General features: G+C 41.6%; 1 protein-coding gene across 2 annotated transcripts in view; it reads left to right on the top strand.

Moving 5' to 3' along the window:
* Positions 1 to 3729, top strand: part of LOC138664323 (formin-H-like) — a 268459-nt gene extending 264730 nt beyond the window's left edge. For both annotated transcript variants that reach the window (XM_069750931.1, XM_069750930.1), the window contains one exon: positions 1091 to 3729. In XM_069750931.1, coding sequence (XP_069607032.1) covers positions 1091 to 1201 — 111 coding nt within the window. In that variant the 3' untranslated portion in view covers positions 1202 to 3729. The remainder of the gene's footprint in view (positions 1 to 1090) is intronic.
* The last annotated feature ends 14708 nt before the right edge of the window (positions 3730 to 18437 follow it).

Raw genomic sequence — 18437 nt, 5'->3', positions numbered from 1 at the left:
GTAGTCCTATCAGCTGACACCAGTGTCCGGAGGTAAACTTTATACCTCTGATCACAGGTACGCGCTCACGCTGTCGTTTGACAGCGTGGGAACAGCGGCGCTCTGACCGGCGGCACTGATCAGAAGCGGTGTTTGCCACGATGTCATGAGCCTGACAAACACCCAGTGTTTGGGCAGCCAAATCCAAACAGTAAAACGGATTTCCTGGTGAAGTCCATGTTCAGTGTCTGTGCCTGAATAGTAGATGTTCGGTATGGACGCCCAGCTTTACTGTTCAGGTTCGCCCATCTCTAATTATGAGAGTTTCCACTATGCAGATGACTCCGGGCATCTTTTTACATCACAACCCCTATTTATTGCCTTCATGACTATATGTATAGGGCGAGGAATCATCCAATGTTTTCCTACACATTATCTGGTTTACATGGAAACAGCAGTGGATCAAAAGGAGAGAAGCACATTACAAAAGCAAGGCCGGAACGGGGATAGAAATCTCCCATTGGCCTCATCTACAGATGTCTATTGATAGTGAAAGTGGCAGTTGGAAAAAAGCTTGCAGGACTGGCAAGCGTAGACGTATAGCGAAGGAGGGACTGACCCATGGGCAGAAGCACCATCTTATTACTCAGTATTGTCATGTTCCTCCTCTGCAAAGGCACATTATTATTCTTTACCAGTAGCAAAATGGTTAAAAAAATTCTAAAAAAAATTAACCTAATTGAAGCAGCAGCTGCTTCTGAGAAAATGAGCAGGCCTGTCCATATAATATTTGGTATATACTTTAAGTAATACCACATTTCTCCAGTAGTGGCCATTACTTTTTTCAACATCAATAATAATAAAGTTAGTATATATTGCAGTATATCTACAGCAAAACACAAAATGCTCAAAAAACTGCAAGACATCAGGAAGTTATCACAGATTCCTATAGGTGGAAAATACCATAAAAAACACACACAAGTGCATAAATTGGACATCCTCCAGGATTATTGCAGGTTCTGCCTTCTATAGGTTGGAACTGGTATCAACCATGATGTGCTACCCCCATTGTTTATGATTACCACCATTTTGTTTTTTTGTTGTCTTTCAGCAAACGTTTGGAGAAGCAGAAGACCAAGATTCACAAGAGTTGTTTGGGTGGATTTCGTCTTTTATGAAAGAGTTTCAAAATGCGCACCTGGATATAAGAGTGTCTCACTAACAATACTCAATAGTATCAGGGCCAGGGTATCATGTCCTTCACAATGAAGCCACTATCAGGACTGGAGTGGCCTTCTACCATGTTCTCTCCAAGTCTCTTCTTCTGGTGATCATAGACTGGGTTTGTAGACAGAGGGTATACCAATGCTGCCCTAGAATAGACCACAGACTACATTATATCAAGTGGATATTGCAATACATACATATTGATTAGGGAAATTGAGCTTAAAGGGAAAGTCTTTTCAAGATCACTGGTCTGAATGCTAATAAGCTCTGAGTAGTCCGGTGGGTGTTCATGCTCAGCACCCGATGTGATCCCGCTAATACCACACCTCTGCTTTTTATTGCTGTGGATGATGTCTCCTACATTATCTTTACAACCTTATCTATTCCTTTTCTGTTCAGAAGACCAGCGCATGCGCAACTTTTTCCACTCAGTGGAATCACTTGACTTCTGTGCATGCGCTAGTGCTAGATCTTTAAGGCTGTGCAACTGATGAAGTAATCAAAAGCAAAGGGGTGGCATTAATAGGCTCACATAGGATGCTGAACATGGTCCTGAATTGCACCCTGGACCATTCAGTGCTCAATTACAGGCCGATGATCTGCAAAGTTCTATTAAGATGATATGAAGGACTAAGGGGTGGCAAGAGAAAAGTTGTTAATGTAGGGAAAATCAGTAGCACCAATTTTGAATGTGGAAATGAAATGAGATAACCAGTTTCCTTCAAAACATGTTCTAATCTGACTAACATAATATATTTATCTCAATCAGAAACAGTATTTGAGTATACCGGATTACCCCTTTAGGAATGTTATTCATCACATTGATGGTAAAGGAAATATTTCAAAGTTGCATAGGCAAATCTCATAATATGTTGAATGTGTATTGTGTAATAGAAATTTTGCAATTTTCACACCGGCCACTGGAGTTCTTTTTAGGCTCATGCATTCTTTTGTTTTAGGAAACAACACATGTACATAGCCGTAATGGTCAGCCTCCAGCCCTATTTTTTTTTATTAATGAAGTATCTAATAAATGTGTGCAAAGGTTACTGTGCAGGAAGGGGGAGCATGATCAGTTGTGATCCGCATATTATGACTGGTCGATTAATCATATGTTATCAGATGTGTATAGGGGTATTACCTGTTATTGTAATCCTACCTCTGTTGATTATGAGAATGCTGAAAATTATTCCTGAAATGGCAGGAAGTATGAATCTAAAATTCTCCAGTGGCCAGTATGAAAATTGCAATATTGCTATTTAAGAAAAAAATCAGGATTTGAAAAAATGAAATCATGGCTAACATTTTTTTAAAAATACATATAGCACGAAAAAACAATGACTGGAGTACAAATCGATGACTCTGAATGGATGCACTTGACCCCATCCATTTTAGTAGAGCTCCACCCATTTTTCAAATAAATTGCTGACCAGCCATAAAAATGTCAATAAAGTTGTAAAACTTTTCTGAAAAGTCATAACATTTTTTGCACAATTACAATTTGTGTAAACATTTTTTTTTTCAAAATTTTAGGCATTTTTTTAAATCAGAAAACTGACAGCAACTATTTGATGAATCGGGCCCCTAGTTTCTTTTCTGTATGAGCTTTCTGCTGTCTACATTCCAGCCATGCAGCAAACAAACATATTAGCTGCGGTGAATACAAATAACCATATTTCCTCCTTATATTAATGCAGAGATCTGAATGTGTGATCACGCCGGCTCCTGCATATGGACTCATTGTAAATCTCTGCATGTTTCATGTATTTATTGAAAAGTTCATCGTATTTGTAATGAGTTTTGAAAAATAGTGTTTCTATAGCGGACACTTTATATTAACCACCAACCCCAATAGTATGCTATGCCAATAAATGCAGGGGATGGTGACATCTTGGGTGGGGGAACTAGGCTTGTGTAAAGGGCATATTGAATATGGGGCACTAAAGAAATACGAGAACACTAACATTTACTTCCACGAAGATAGTGAATGTGAAGGTGTTTTGTAATAAGTATTGAATGTCATGGGAGTACAAATGTGTATTAATGATGATTTTTTTATACTGCTTTCTACAAGGCTGACTGACATTGAGTGCACTAAAAAAATATATTTGGTTTTTATTTTTAAGTTTAAAAATTAAATGAGTATTCTCACAAAAAAAAAAACATTTATTATCTTTCCAATGAACAGGTTGGATTGATGGGGAGCCATCACAAACATGAAAACAGGGCATGTGTAGTACTGCTCCATTCAAAGGCTATGGGACTGATGGAGACTCCCATTCTAGTGATCAATGGGGATTCAGCCATGGGTCACCAACAATTAGGCAATTATCACTCATCCTGTGCATGGGAGATAAATATCTATTCTGGGGGAACAATACTTTGAGGGATGTAATATAAAAACTCACTAAATGTAGAAGTAATGAATAGTGATGAGCGAATATACTCGGTACTCGAGATTTCTCGAGAACGCTCGGGGGTCCTCCGAGTATTTTTTAGTGCTCGGAGATTTAGTGTTCAGTGCCGTAGCTGAATGTTTTATATCTGTTAGCCAGCATAACTACATGTGGGGGTTGCTAGGTTGCTAGGGAATCCCCACATGTAATCAAGCTGGCTAACAGATGTAAATCATTCAGCTGTGGCACTGAAAACTAAACCTCCGAGCACTGTAAAATACTCGGAGGACCCCCGAGCGTGCTCGGAGAATCTCGAGTCCCGAGTATATTCGCTCATCACTAGTAATGATGAATTCTTTGCATGCAGAATTCCTGTAATTTTCTTACTTTTCTTTAGTTATTTGAATACCGCTTGCCACTCCTTTTTATAATACGTTTTCCTGTGTGAAATATGTAATCTCTGGATTTAATGTAATAATTGGTAAACAAAGCTCTTCATAATAAAGTGTATATTTTAACGTATTGGTGTTTTTCCCATTCTTGAATAGATGAATCTCATTTAAAAAGTTCAATGGTAGGGTCAGGACATATAACGCCTGATTCATCAAAGGTTTTACGCCAGTAATCTGGCCAGAAAAAACTATGACAAGTCACTTAAGTTTGTCGCAATTATCCTTGCATATGATTATGATGTAATATCATTTCTTGCCTCTTTATAAATGATGTGTTATGGTTTCATTATTGTTGATGAAAGTTTGAGATGGACTTAAACGCGTCTTATTGATTTGCTGGATTAAAGAGGAGTTCATTGAAATGTGAGTGCTGGGATTTTATTGAATTTACATAATTTTGGCACAAGTAGAGATTGCGCAATAACGATCCGACTTTTGGCGTTCTCACGCAATTTTCATCCAGCTCTAACAAAGTAGGTGAAGATCAGGCGGAAGGGGGAGTGGTGACCGCTGGTCGTCAAATTCATGACGAGCTGGGGCATTCGCTGTGCCAAAAACCTTACTACATCAGGAACTGGAGTAAGATTTGTGGCAAAGTGCAGTATACACCGCTTGTACGGATTCATGAAGACATGTACATCAAGAAGAGTGTGAACAACACTGGTCTTGATGAATCAGATCCATTACACTGGTCAACTCAATTTTTCTGGCAAGAGGTTTTAAAACATATTTTAAGTCAATTTTGGCTGCTGATTACGAATATGAACTCCGTTTTTGGCTATCACATCAGGATTTCGAGATATTTTCAATTTTTGATGAAAATTACTCCTAATGTTTTATGATAAAAACACATGATTTTCGGTACTACATTTTTAATCAAGGAATAGCAAAGATTACAAAGTCTATGTACAGCAAATCAAATATGCTTACAGAATTAAACTACAAAATATAAACACACATATATATGGCACACAGATGAATGACAAATGGCAGTTATTTGAACTTTCTTTTCTTGGCTGATCTGTGATTACAGCTTCTGGGTTGTCTCTCATCAAGCTCCAGCAATAGTCGGCCATCATATGTGAGTCCCACCTGCCTTGATACCGTTCTTCCATTGTTTTAATGTCCTGATGAAAACGCTCCCCTTGTTCCTCGCTCACATCCCCAAGGTTCTCTGGAAAAAAGTCCAAATGGCTGTGTAAATAGTGAATCTTGATACTCATTCTACATCCAAGATTTCGCAGACTCATTAGTAGCTCTTCCACAATCTCTTCATAGTTGTCTGCTTTCTTATTCCCTAGAAAATTCTGCACCACATTACAAAATGCATTCCAAGCTCTTTCTTCTGTCTCATTCATTGATGTGATAAAATTTGGGTCTCTCATAAGTGTTCTTATTTGAGGTCCATCAAATATTCCAACCTTTTTCTTCTCTTCACTAAGACCAGGAAAAGTTGAACATATATAGTTAAAGCATCCTCCACTGTGATTGAGCGCTTTGTCAAACTGCTTCATCAATCCAAGTTTTATGTGTAAGGGAGGAAAGACAATGTCCTTCCTATCCACTAGGATCATTGATGACATTCTTATCGCCAGATGCCAAACTCTGTCGCTGAGGCCATTCAGTTTTCACCCAATGCTCTGCTGTAGCTCTACTGTTCCAGTAGCACAGAAAACTAGGGTGTTATCATAACAAATGCGAATTATGCCTGTTCAAAGAAAACAAAGATATTCTCACATTTATTGGGAGACTAAATGAAAACTAAATTTACCTTAGTGAACTGTATAAACCGGCACTTTTCATACACTACTTATATTTATCATGGAATTCATGAAAATGGGCTATATACCTACAGCGCAAAAACGTGATATGATAGAGAAATTATAAGATCAGATTTGAATTCAGCACCCTCAAATTAGTCTAAAACTGTTCTTAAAGTCCATGCCAGAAATTTTTTTTTCTTGTAGACCAGTGTTATCTTTGCTATGTCCCCTATTCATCATTGCTTTTTCTCCACTTTTCTTTAGTAGTAGTGGCTGTAGTATCAGTTCCTAATTCTCTATATGTTTTGTGCCATTTTATAAGTTGTCTTTCTCTTTTAAGCATTTTGTAAATTTTTTTTCTCAACAACCTTCGTTAACCAGATGTTTTAGACTGATTCAAGAAATGTGTCTTTTAACCAAATTTCAGATTGATGTTGGGGCATTTTACTCCATTCCCTCCGTGGAGTAAGGTTTCTAGAGGAGTTTCAATTTGATAGATTTTTGAGACTTTTTTTTAAAGGATTTGCAACTTTTGCTGCTAATAAGTTGCAAAAATTGGTCAAACACAAAACTAAAGCGCGTTCTATATCTTGTGCCAGTTTCGCAAACCACACGCCCCATTTTGAAGAATTTGGCACAAAAAATCTGCAAACAGCACAAGACGAAAAAAAGAAAAGTGACTTAAAAACACAAATGATGAATTGGGCCCTATGAGTTGTGGATTTAGTTTTTTTTCTTTTGTGGATACATATATTTCTCTATGCAAAAGAAATTGTCAAAGATAAAGCGGTAAAAAAAGAAAATTACTTTATATATTCAAGTATAAGCCGAGATTTTCAGCCCTTTTTTTGGGTTGAAAGTCCCCCTCTCGGCTTATACTCGAGTCATACCCAGGGGTCGGCAGGGGAGGGGAGCGGGGGCTGTCTAATTATTCTCACCTGCTCCTGGCACGGTCCCTGCAGGTCCCTGGCTTCCCGATGCAGGCAGCTTCTTCCTGTACCAAGCGGTCACATGGTACCGCTCATCACAGTAATGAATATGCGGCTCCACCTCCCATAGAGGTGGAGCCGCATATTCATTACTGTAATGAGCGGTAACGGTGACCGCTCAGTACAGGGAGAAGCTTGGGCGCCGGGCAGCCAGGGACCGCGCCGGGAGCAGGTGAGTATAACGGGGAGGGGAGCACTGCGTGATATTCACCTGCTCCCTGTTCCGGGCACCGCTCTGTCTTCAGCGTCTTCTGCAGTGACGCTAAGGTCAGAGGGCGTGGTGACATGGTTAGTGCGCGCCCTTTTCCTGAACATCAGTGCAGAAGACACGGAAGACGGAGTGGCACCGGAACGAGGAGCAGGTGAATATTACAAGTGCTGGGGGCCTGAGCGACGAGAGGTGAGTATGTGATGTTTTTTTTAATCGCAGGAACAGCAAATGGGGCAAGTGTCTGTATGGAGCATCTTATGGGGCCATAACGTTTGTGCAGCACTATATGGGGCAAGTGTCTGTATGGGGCCATAATGTTTGTGCAGCACTATAAGGGGCAAGTGTCTGTATGGGGCCATAACGTTTGTGCAGCACTATACGGGGCAAGTGTCTGTATGGAGCATCTTATGGGGCCATAACGTTTGTGCAGCACTATATGGGGCAAGTGTCTGTATGGGGCCATAACGTTTGTGCAGCACTATATGGGGCAAGTGTCTGTATGGGGCCATAACGTTTGTGCAGCACTATAAGGGGCAAGTGTCTGTATGGGGCCATAACGTTTGTGCAGCACTATATGGGGCAAGTGTCTGTATGGGGCCATAACGTTTGTGCAGCACTATATGGGGCAAGTGTCTGTATGGAGCATCTTATGGGGCCATAATCAAGGTTTGTGCAACACTATATGGGGCAAATATCTTTATGGAGCATCTTATGGGGCCATAATCAACATTTGTGCAGCATTATATTGGGCAAATGTGTCTATGGAGCATCTTATGGGGCCATTATTAACCTTTATACAGGATTATATGGGGCAAATGTGTCTATGGAGCATCTTATGGGGCCATTATTAACCTTTATGCAGGATTATATGGGGCATATTTTAATATGGAGCATTTTATGGGGCCATCATAAACTGTATGGAGCATTATATGGGGCTCCTGATTCAATATGGATATTCAAAAACACTTAACCTACTGATGTCTCAATTAATTTTACTTTTATTGGTATCTATTTTTACTTTTGACATTTACCGGTAGCTGCTGCATTTCCCACCCTAGGCTTATACTCGAGTCATTAAGTTTTCCCAGTTTTTTGTGGCAAAATTAGGGGGTCGGCTTATACTTGAGTATATACTGTACATTGCAAAATAAACAAAAAGATAGCAGCAATAACAAAAAAAAAGAGAAGAAAAACAAGATGTCAGAAAATTAAGTAAAATAAAGTTGAAATCTATAACAGTAATGAAATAAAAGAGAACATACAAATTTTATTAAAAATAAAAAACTAAATCAAAGCTATATCACTTGATTAAAAAGGAAACAATTTATTTGGATGTTTTTAGTATTATAATACATGAAAAAAAATGTAATCATTTATTCTTAGAATTAATCATTTATTTCCAGTAGTGTTCATTTTGCAATTTTTTTTCTTAGTTTTTTAATAGCATGTTTTGATTAACCAAACATTTGGAATAGTTTTGGGTTAATAATTACATATCTCCTGCTATTTTTTGTTGTTGCCCTTTTTGGGTAACATAAAATAAATATAAGTGAACACTTTGGATATTGTTCTCTTTAGGAAAAAGTTTTTGGATAAAGTTCACTAGAACACTGCTGGTGTTTGTTAAGAACCTGCTATCAGTTTTTATTTTTGCTTGTTTACCTTTAATTATTAATAACATTATATGATTAGGCCTATCACAGGCAGATAGCTTTCTTACTTATCTTGGCTGCAGGATAAACTGGAATTCAGCTTCCCTTGTGACAGTGCCCTCCAGCAGGTAAACAGCAAAATTTAGGAAATTACATTCCACCACAGATAGGAGTTTGCTTTTCTGCTTACACACCTGATAACTGCTATTAATGGCTGTTGTACATGCAGATCATTTACCAAGGGCATTGACCATAGATGATAATGCCCTCCACCTGGTTCATGGCACAACACTGATCCATCCTCAATTATTGACAATTCACCTTCTTTTCCCATAGGATTGCTTATTTATGCTGCATTAGGGCAACATTAGCCATACATTCATTGTCTGTCGCAATTTATGTTGTATATGCAGCCTTGTAGGAGGCTGACTGGTATTGATATGTAACTCGCATAGCAAACATTGTAAAGATAAATCACAATCAAAATGTTGCATGTACTGAAATATGGTTTGAATTAAAGGGCATCTGTCAATAGGACCAAGCCTCCTAAGTTGTCTATATGGTCATGCAGGTCATGGAAATTTGAATAAAATTGTACCTTGATATTTGCAATCCGATGTCTTATTCCAGAGAAAATCCACATTTTTCTTAATGTTTAAATTAGCTATTCAGAAAAGTATTACCCCACTTGTCACCACACCAGGGCAAGTGGGAAGAGCCTGGCAAAGTGCGAGAGCTGGCGCCTTTTCTGGGGCTAACATGGGCTGCAATTTTTAGGCTGGGGAGAGCCAATACCCAGACCCTTTCCCAGTCTGAGAATACCAGCCCTTAGCTGTCTGCTTTAGCTTAGCTTGTTGCCAAAAATGCTGGCGACCCCACACCATTTTTTTCAAGTATTTAAATAATTAAAAAATATGGCATGGGGACCCCTCTCTTTTTGATAACCAGCCAGAACAAAGCTAACAGCTGGGGGTTGCAGTTTGCAGCTGTCAGCTTTACCTGCATTGGATATCAAAAATAGAGGGGAACCCATGCCATAGACACTTTATTGTACTAGGAGGGACCCAGTGGCAGTGCCGTCGACCAAAAGCGGGCACACCCACCTCTTCAGACAAACAGCACTCTCACGGGTGCTGTCGCCAAGTGTCGATACCACGGCCCCGTGTGGGGAGTTTGGCCATTTAGTGAGGTGTAAACATGTCGTATGCTGGACAATCAGGTGCAGAAAATTACGAGATTGGAAAAGGCATTCAGAATAGTCCACAGGCAAGACCTTTTCATAGGAAAGCTAGGTGTCAGCCGGGCAAGGTGGGGCAAAAGATTTCGAAATCCAGTTGTGGTTCATTTTAATGAAGGTTAGATCATCTACATTTTGGGTAGCCAGACGAGTCCTTTTTTCTGTTAGTATTGAACCTGCAGCACTGAATACTCTTTCTGATAGGACACTAGCTGCCGGGCAAGCAAGCTCCTGCAATGCATATTCTGCCAATTCTGGCCAGGTGTCTAATTTTGATGCCCAGTAATCAAATGGGAATGACGGTTGAGGGAGAACATCGATAAGGGATGAAAAATAGTTTGTAACCATACTGGACAAATGTTGTCTCCTGTCACTTTGAATTGATGCTGCAGTACCTGTCCTGTCTGCGGTCATAGCAAAATCACTCCACAACCTGGTCAGAAAACCCCTCTGGCCAACGCCACTTCTGATTTCTGCCCCTCTAACTCCTCTGGTCTGCTGGCCCCTGCAGCTCGTGTGAGAACGATCACGGGCGCTGTGTGCAGGGAATGCCAGAAGCAAACGGTCAACAAGAGTTGATTCTTTGGTTGCTAATATTAGTTCCAAGTTCTCATGTGGCATTATATTTTGCAATTTGCCTTTATAGCGAGGATCAAGGAGGCAGGCCAACCAGTAATCGTCATCGTTCATCATTTTAGTTATGTGTGTGTCCCTTTTGAGGATACGTAAGGCATAATCCGCCATGTGGGCCAAAGTTCCAGTTCTCAAATCTGCGGTTGTGCTTGGTTGAGGGGCAGTTTCAGGCAAATCCACGTCACTTTTGTCCCTCCAAAAACCAGAACCCGGCCTTGCCGCGCCACCAATTTCCAGTGGCCCCGGAAAAGCTTCCTCATTAAAAATATAATCATCCCCATCATCCTCCTCGTCCTCCTCCTCCTCTTCGCCCGCTAACTCGTCCTGTACACTGCCCTGGCCAGACAATGGCTGACTGTCATCAAGGCTTTCCTCTTCCTCAGCTGCAGACGCCTGATCCTTTATGTGCGTCAAACTTTGCATCAGCAGACGCATTAGGGGGATGCTCATGCTTATTATGGCGTTGTCTGCACTAACCAGCCGTGTGCATTCCTCAAAACACTGAAGGACTTGACACATGTCTTGAATCTTCGACCACTGCACACCTGACAACTCCATGTCTGCCATCCTACTGCCTGCCCGTGTATGTGTATCCTCCTACAAAAACATAACAGCCCGCCTCTGTTCGCACAGTCTCTGAAGCATGTGCAGTGTTGAGTTCCACCTTGTTGCAACGTCTATGATTAGGCGATGCTGGGGAAGGTTCAAAGAACGCTGATAGGTCTGCATACGGCTGGAGTGTACGGGCGAACGGCGGATATGTGAGCAAATTCCACGCACTTTGAGGAGCAGGTCGGATAACCCCGGATAACTTTTCAGGAAGCACTGCACCACCAGGTTTAAGGTGTGAGCCAGGCAAGGAATGTGTTTCAGTTGGGAAAGGGAGATGGCAGCCATGAAATTCCTTCCGTTATCACTCACTACCTTGCCTGCCTCAAGATCTACAGTGCCCAGCCACGACTGCGTTTCTTTCTGCAAGAACTCGGACAGAACTTCCGCGGTGTGTCTGTTGTCGCCCAAACACTTCATAGCCAATACAGCCTGCTGACGTTTGCCAGTAGCTGCCCCATAATGGGAGACCTGGTGTGCAACAGTGGCAGCTGCGGATGGAGTGGTTGTGCGACTGCAGTCTGTGGACGAGCTCTCGCTTCTGCAGGAGGACGAAGAGGAGGAGGAGGGGGTGCGAACGGCTACAGCCAACTGTTTCCTAGACCGTGGGCTAGGCAGAACTGTCCCAAACTTGCTGTCCCCTGTGGACCCTGCATCCACAACATTCACCCAGTGTGCCGTGATGGACACGTAACGTCCCTGGCCATGCCTACTGGTCCATGCATCTGTTGTCAGGTGCACCTTTGTGCTCACAGATTGCCTGAGTGCATGGACGATGCGCTCTTTAACATGCTGGTGGAGGGCTGGGATGGCTTTTCTGGAAAAAAAGTGTCGACTGGGTAGCTCGTAGCGTGGTACAGCGTAGTCCATCAGGGCTTTGAAAGCTTCGCTTACAACTAACCGGTAGGGCATCATCTCTAACGAGATTAGTATAGCTATGTGTGCGTTCAAACCCTGTGTACGCGGATGCGAGGCTAAGTACTTCCTTTTTCTAACCATAGTCTCATGTAGGGTGAGCTGGACTGGAGAGCTGGAGATCGTGGAACTAGCGGGGGTGCCGGTGGACATGGCAGACTGAGAGACGGTGGGAGATGGTATTGTTGCCGCCGGTGCCCTAGATGCAGTGGTTCCTACTACGAAACTGGTGATTCCCTGACCCTGACTGCTTTGGCCTGGCAAAGAAACCTGCACAGATACTGCAGGTGGTGCGGAAAATGGTGGCCCTACACTGCCGGAAGGGATGTTGCGTTGCTGACTAGCTTCATTGGCCGAGGGTGCTACAACCTTAAGGGACGTTTGGTAGTTAGTCCAGGCTTGCAAATGCATGGTGGTTAAATGTCTATGCATGCAACTTGTATTGAGACTTTTCAGATTCTGTCCTCTGCTTAAGGTAGTTGAACATTTTTGACAGATGACTTTGCGCTGATCAATTGGATGTTGTTTAAAAAAATGCCAGACTGCACTCTTTCTAGCATCGGATACCTTTTCAGGCATTGCAGACTGAGCTTTAACCGGATGGCCACGCTGTCCTCCAACAGGTTTTGGCTTTGCCACGCGTTTTGGGCAAGATACGGGCCCGGCAGATGGAACCTGTTGCGATGTTGATGCCTGCTGCGGCCCCTCCTCCTCCGCTTGAGAACTGCTGCCGCCTGCACCCTGTTCCCCCAATGGCTGCCAATCGGGGTCAAGAACTGGGTCATGTACAGGTCCTTCTCAAAAAGTTAGCATATTGTGTTAAATTTCATTATTTACCATAATGTAATGATTACAATTAAACTTTCATATACTATAGATTCATTATCCACCAACTGAAATTTGTCAAGTCTTTTATTGTTTTAATACTGATGATTTTGGCATACAACTCCTGATAACCCAAAAAACCTGTCTCAATAAATTAGCATACCAAGAAAAGGTTCTCTAAACGACCTATTACCCTAATCTTCTGAATCAACTAATTAACTCTAAACACATGCAAAAGATACCTGAGGCTTTTCTAAACTCCCTGCCTGGTTCATTACTCAAAACCCCCATCATGGGTAAGACTAGCGACCTGACAGATGTCAAGAAGGCCATCATTGACCCCCTCAAGCAAGAGGGTAAGACCCAGAAAGAAATTTCTCAACAAATAGGCTGTTCCCAGAGTGCTGTATCAAGGCACCTCAATGGTAAGTCTGTTGGAAGGAAACAATGTGGCAGAAAACGCTGTACAACGAGAAGAGGAGACCGGACCCTGAGGAAGATTGTGGAGAAGGACCGATTCCAGACCTTGGGGAACCTGAGGAAGCAGTGGACTGAGTCTGGTGTGGAAACATCCAGAGCCACCGTGCACAGGCGTGTGCAGGAAATGGGCTACAGGTGCCGCATTCCCCAGGTAAAGCCACTTTTGAACCATAAACAGCGGCAGAGGCGCCTGACCTGGGCTACAGAGAAGCAGCACTGGACTGTTGCTAAGTGGTCCCAAGTACTTTTTTCTGATGAAAGCAAATTTTGCATGTCATTCGGGAAATCAAGGTGCCAGAGTCTGGAGGAAGACTGGGGAGAAGGAAATGCCAAAATGCCTGAAGTCCAGTGTCAAGTACCCACAGTCAGTGATGGTGTGGGGTGCCATGTCAGCTGCTGGTGTTGGTCCACTGTGTTTCATCAAGGGCAGGGTCAATGCAGCTAGCTATCAGGAGATTTTGGAGCACTTCATGCTTCCATCGGCTGAAATGCTTTATGGAGATGAAGATTTCATTTTTCAGCACGACCTGGCACCTGCTCACAGTGCCAAAACCACTGGTTAATGGTTTACTGACCATGGTATTACTGTGCTCAATTGGCCTGCCAACTCTCCTGACCTGAACCCCATAGAGAATCTGTGGGATATTGTGAAGAGAAAGTTGAGAGACGCAAGACCCAACACTCTGGATGAGCTTAAGGCCGCTATTGAAGCATCCTGGGCCTCCATAACATCTCAGCAGTGTCACAGGCTGATTGCCTCCATGCCACGCCGCATTGAAGCAGTCATTTCTGCCAAAGGATTCCCGACCAAGTATTGAGTGCATAACTGAACATTATTATTTGTTGGTTTTTTTTGTTTGTTATTAAAAAACATTTTTATTTGATAGGATGGGTGAAATATGCTAATTTATTGAGACAGGTTTTTTGGGTTATCAGGAGTTGTATGCCAAAATCATCAGTATTAAAACAATAAAAGACCTGACAAATTTCAGTTGGTGGATAATGAATCTATAATATATGAAAGTTTAATTGTAATCATTACATTATGGTAAATAATGAAATTTAACACTATATGCTAATTTTTTGAGAAGGACCTGTATTACCTCTTCTTGTAGCTCGTGTGCAACTTCGTCTCTGTCACCGTGTCGGTCGGTGGTATAGCGTTCGTGATGGGGCAACATAGTCTCATCAGGGTCTGATTCTTGATCATTACCCTGCGAGGGCAATGTTGTGGTCTGAGTCAAAGGACCAGCATAGTAGTCTGGCTGTGGCTGTGCATCAGTGCACTCCATGTCAGATTCAACTTGTAATGGGCATGGACTGTTAACTGCTTCACTTTCTAAGCCAGGGACGGTATGTGTAAAGAGCTCCATGGAGTAACCCATTGTGTCGCCTGCTGCATTCTTCTCTGTTGTTGTTTTTGCTGAAGAGGACAAGGAAGCGACTTGTCCCTGACCGTGAACATCCACTAACAACGCGCTGCTTTGACATTTACCAGTTTCACGAGAGGAGGCAAAAGAGCTAGAGGCTGAGTCAGCAAGATAAGCCAAAACTTGCTCTTGCTGCTCTGGCTTTAAAAGCGGTTTTCCTACTCCCAGAAAAGGGAGCGTTCGAGGCCTTGTGTAGCCAGACGACGAACCTGGCTCCACAGCTCCAGACTTAGGTGCAATATTTTTTTTCCCACGACCAGCTGATGCTCCACCACTACCACTACCCTCATTACCAGCTGACAATGAACGCCCCCGGCCACGACCTCTTCCACCAGACTTCCTCATTGTTTTAAAAACGTAACCAAACTAACGGTATTTGTTGCTGTCACACAACTTACACGGTGAGCTATAACTTCAGTATGATTTAGCTACCCCTTTACAGGTGAGTGAGACCACAACGAAAATCAGGCACAATGTTACACACTCTGTTGTTGGTGGCAACAAATGAGAGAGATGCCACACACGCAGGACTGTCACTGAAGCACAAATGTAAATATTAATCTCCCACTGATTTGATTTTTTTTTTTTTCAGGGAGACTTTAGGAAAAAGAAATAATAGAATAAAATGATTTTTTCAGGAAGAATTTAGAAACCAAATAAAATAAAATGATTTTTTCAGGGAGAATTTAGAAAACAAATAAAACAAAAAAAGGCTTTCTATGGCCCACTGAGTGAGAGATGACGCACACAGGAGTCAGGAGTGGCACACAAGCCCAGAGGCCAATATTTATCTCCCACTGATTGATGTAGTGATTATTTCAGCTAGATTTTGGAACCCAAATCAAGCTAAAAAAAAAATAGGCTTTCTATGGCCCACAATTGGAGAAAGAGAGAGAGATGGCACACCCAGGAGTCAAGACTGGCACACAAGCAGAAAGGGCAATATTAATCTCCCACTGATTTGATTTTTTTTTTTTTTCAGGGAGACTTTAGGAAAAAAAAATAATAGAATAAAATGATTTTTTCAGGAAGAATTTAGAAACCAAATAAAATAAAATGATTTTTTCAGGGAGAATTTAGAAAACAAATAAAACAAAAAAAGGCTTTCTATGGCCCACTGAGTGAGAGATGACGCACACAGGAGTCAGGAGTGGCACACAAGCCCAGAGGCCAATATTTATCTCCCACTGATTGATGTAGTGATTATTTCAGCTAGATTTTGGAACCCAAATCAAGCTAAAAAAATTATAGGCTTTCTATGGCCCACAATTGGAGAGAGAGAGAGAGATGGCACACCCAGGAGTCAAGACTGGCACACAAGCAGAAAGGGCAATATTAATCTCCCACTGATTTGATTTTTTTTTTTTTCAGGGAGACTTTAGGAAAAAAAAATAATAGAATAAAATGATTTTTTCAGGAAGAATTTAGAAACCAAATAAAATAAAATGATTTTTTCAGGGAGAATTTAGAAAACAAATAAAACAAAAAAAGGCTTTCTATGGCCCACTGAGTGAGAGATGACGCACACAGGAGTCAGGAGTGGCACACAAGCCCAGAGGCCAATATTTATCTCCCACTGATTGATGTAGTGATTTTTTCAGGTAGATTTTGGAACCCAAATCAAGCTAAAAAAATAATAGGCTTTCTATGGCCCACAATTGGAGAGAGAGAGAGAGATGGCACACCCAGGAGTCAAGACTGGCACACAAGCAGAAAGGGCAATATTAATCTCCCACTGATTTGATTTTTTTTTTTTTCCAGGGAGACTTTAGAAAAAAAAAATAATAAAAAAAAAATATATTTTTTCAGGAAGAATTTAGAAACCAAATAAAATAAAAATGATTTTTTCAGGGAGAATTTATAAAACAAATAAAACAAAAAATAGGCTTTCTATGGCCCACTGAGTGAGAGATGACGCACACAGGAGTCAGGAGTGGCACACAAGCCCAGAGGCCAATATTTATCTCCCACTGATTGATTTATTGATTTTTTCAGGTAGAATTTAGAACCCAAATCAACCAAAAACATAAATAGGCTTTCTATGGCCCACTATTTGTGAGAGAGATGGCACGCTCAGGACTGGCACACAAGCCCAAAGGCCAATATTAATCTCCCACTTTTTATTTTTTTTCAGGGAAAATTTATAAACCCAATAAAAAAAATAATAAATAGGCTTTCTATGGCCCACTATCTGAGAGAGAGAGATGGCACGCTTAGGACTGGCACACAAGCCCAAAGGCCAATATTAATCTCCCTTTTTTTTTTCAGGGAGAATTTATAAAACCAAAAAAAAATAAATAAATAGGCTTTCTATGGCCCACTATTTGTGAGAGAGATGGCACGCTCAGGACTGGCACACAAGCCCAGAGGCCAATATTAATCTCCCACTTTTTTTTTTTTTTGTTCCAGGGAAAATTTATAAACCCAATAAAAAAAATAATAAATAGGCTTTCTATGGCCCACTATCTGAGAGAGAGAGATGGCACGCTTAGGACTGGCACACAAGCCCAAAGGCCAATATTAATCTCCCTTTTTTTTTTCAGGGAGAATTTATAAAACCAAAAAAAAAAAAATAAATAGGCTTTCTATGGCCCACTATTTGTGAGAGAGATGGCACGCTCAGGACTGGCACACAAGCCCAGAGGCCAATATTAATCTCCCACTTTTTTTTTTTGTTCCAGGGAAAATTTATAAACCCAATAAAAAAAATAATAAATAGGCTTTCTATGGCCCACTATCTGAGAGAGAGAGATGGCACGCTTAGGACTGCCACACAAGCCCAAAGGCCAATATTAATCTCCCACTGATTGATTTATTGATTTTTTCAGGTAGAATTTAGAACCCAAATAAAGCAAAAAAAAAAAAATAGGCTTTCTATGGCCCACTGAGTGAGTGATGATGCACACAGGAGTCAGGAGTGGCACACAAGCCCTGAGGCCAATATTTTTCTCCCACTGATTGATGTAGTGATTTTTTCAGGTAGATTTTAGAACCCAAATCAAGCAAAAAAATAAATAGGCTTTCTATGGCCCACTGACTGAGAGATGGCACACACAGGAGTCAAGAGTGGCACACAAGCCCTGAGGCCAATATTTTTCTCCCACTGATTGATGTAGTGATTTTTTCAGGTAGATTTTATAACCCAAATCAAGCAAAAAAATAAATAGGCTTTCTATGGCCCACTGAGTGAGAGATGGCACACACAGGGATGGCACTCTAGCAGAAATGTCAATCTTAATCTCCCACAAAAAAACAAAAAAAACAAAAACAGGGAGTGTCCAACAATTACTATCTCCCTGCAGTAATCTCAGCCAGGTATGGCAGGCAGCAATAAGGAGTGGACTGATGCACAAATTAAATAAAAAGTGTGGACAAACAAAAAAGATAGCTGTGCAGAAAGGAAGGAACAAGAGGATTTGTGCTTTGAAAAAAGCAGTTGGTTTGCACAGCGGCGTACACACAGCAATGCAGCTATCAGGGAGCCTTCTAGGGCAGCCCAATGAGCTACAGCGCTGAGGGGAAAAAAAAAAAAATGTAGCTTCCACTGTCCCTGCACACCGAAGGTGGTGTTGGGCAGTGGAAATCGCTACAGCACAAGCGGTTTGGTGGTTAATGGACCCTGCCTAGCGCTATCCCTGC

This window comes from Ranitomeya imitator, chromosome 2, assembly GCF_032444005.1.
Source record: "Ranitomeya imitator isolate aRanImi1 chromosome 2, aRanImi1.pri, whole genome shotgun sequence".
NCBI classification, from domain to species: Eukaryota; Metazoa; Chordata; class Amphibia; order Anura; family Dendrobatidae; genus Ranitomeya; species Ranitomeya imitator.
The sequence above is the reverse complement of the archived record's forward strand: the minus strand, read 5'-3'. Positions and strand labels throughout refer to the sequence as shown.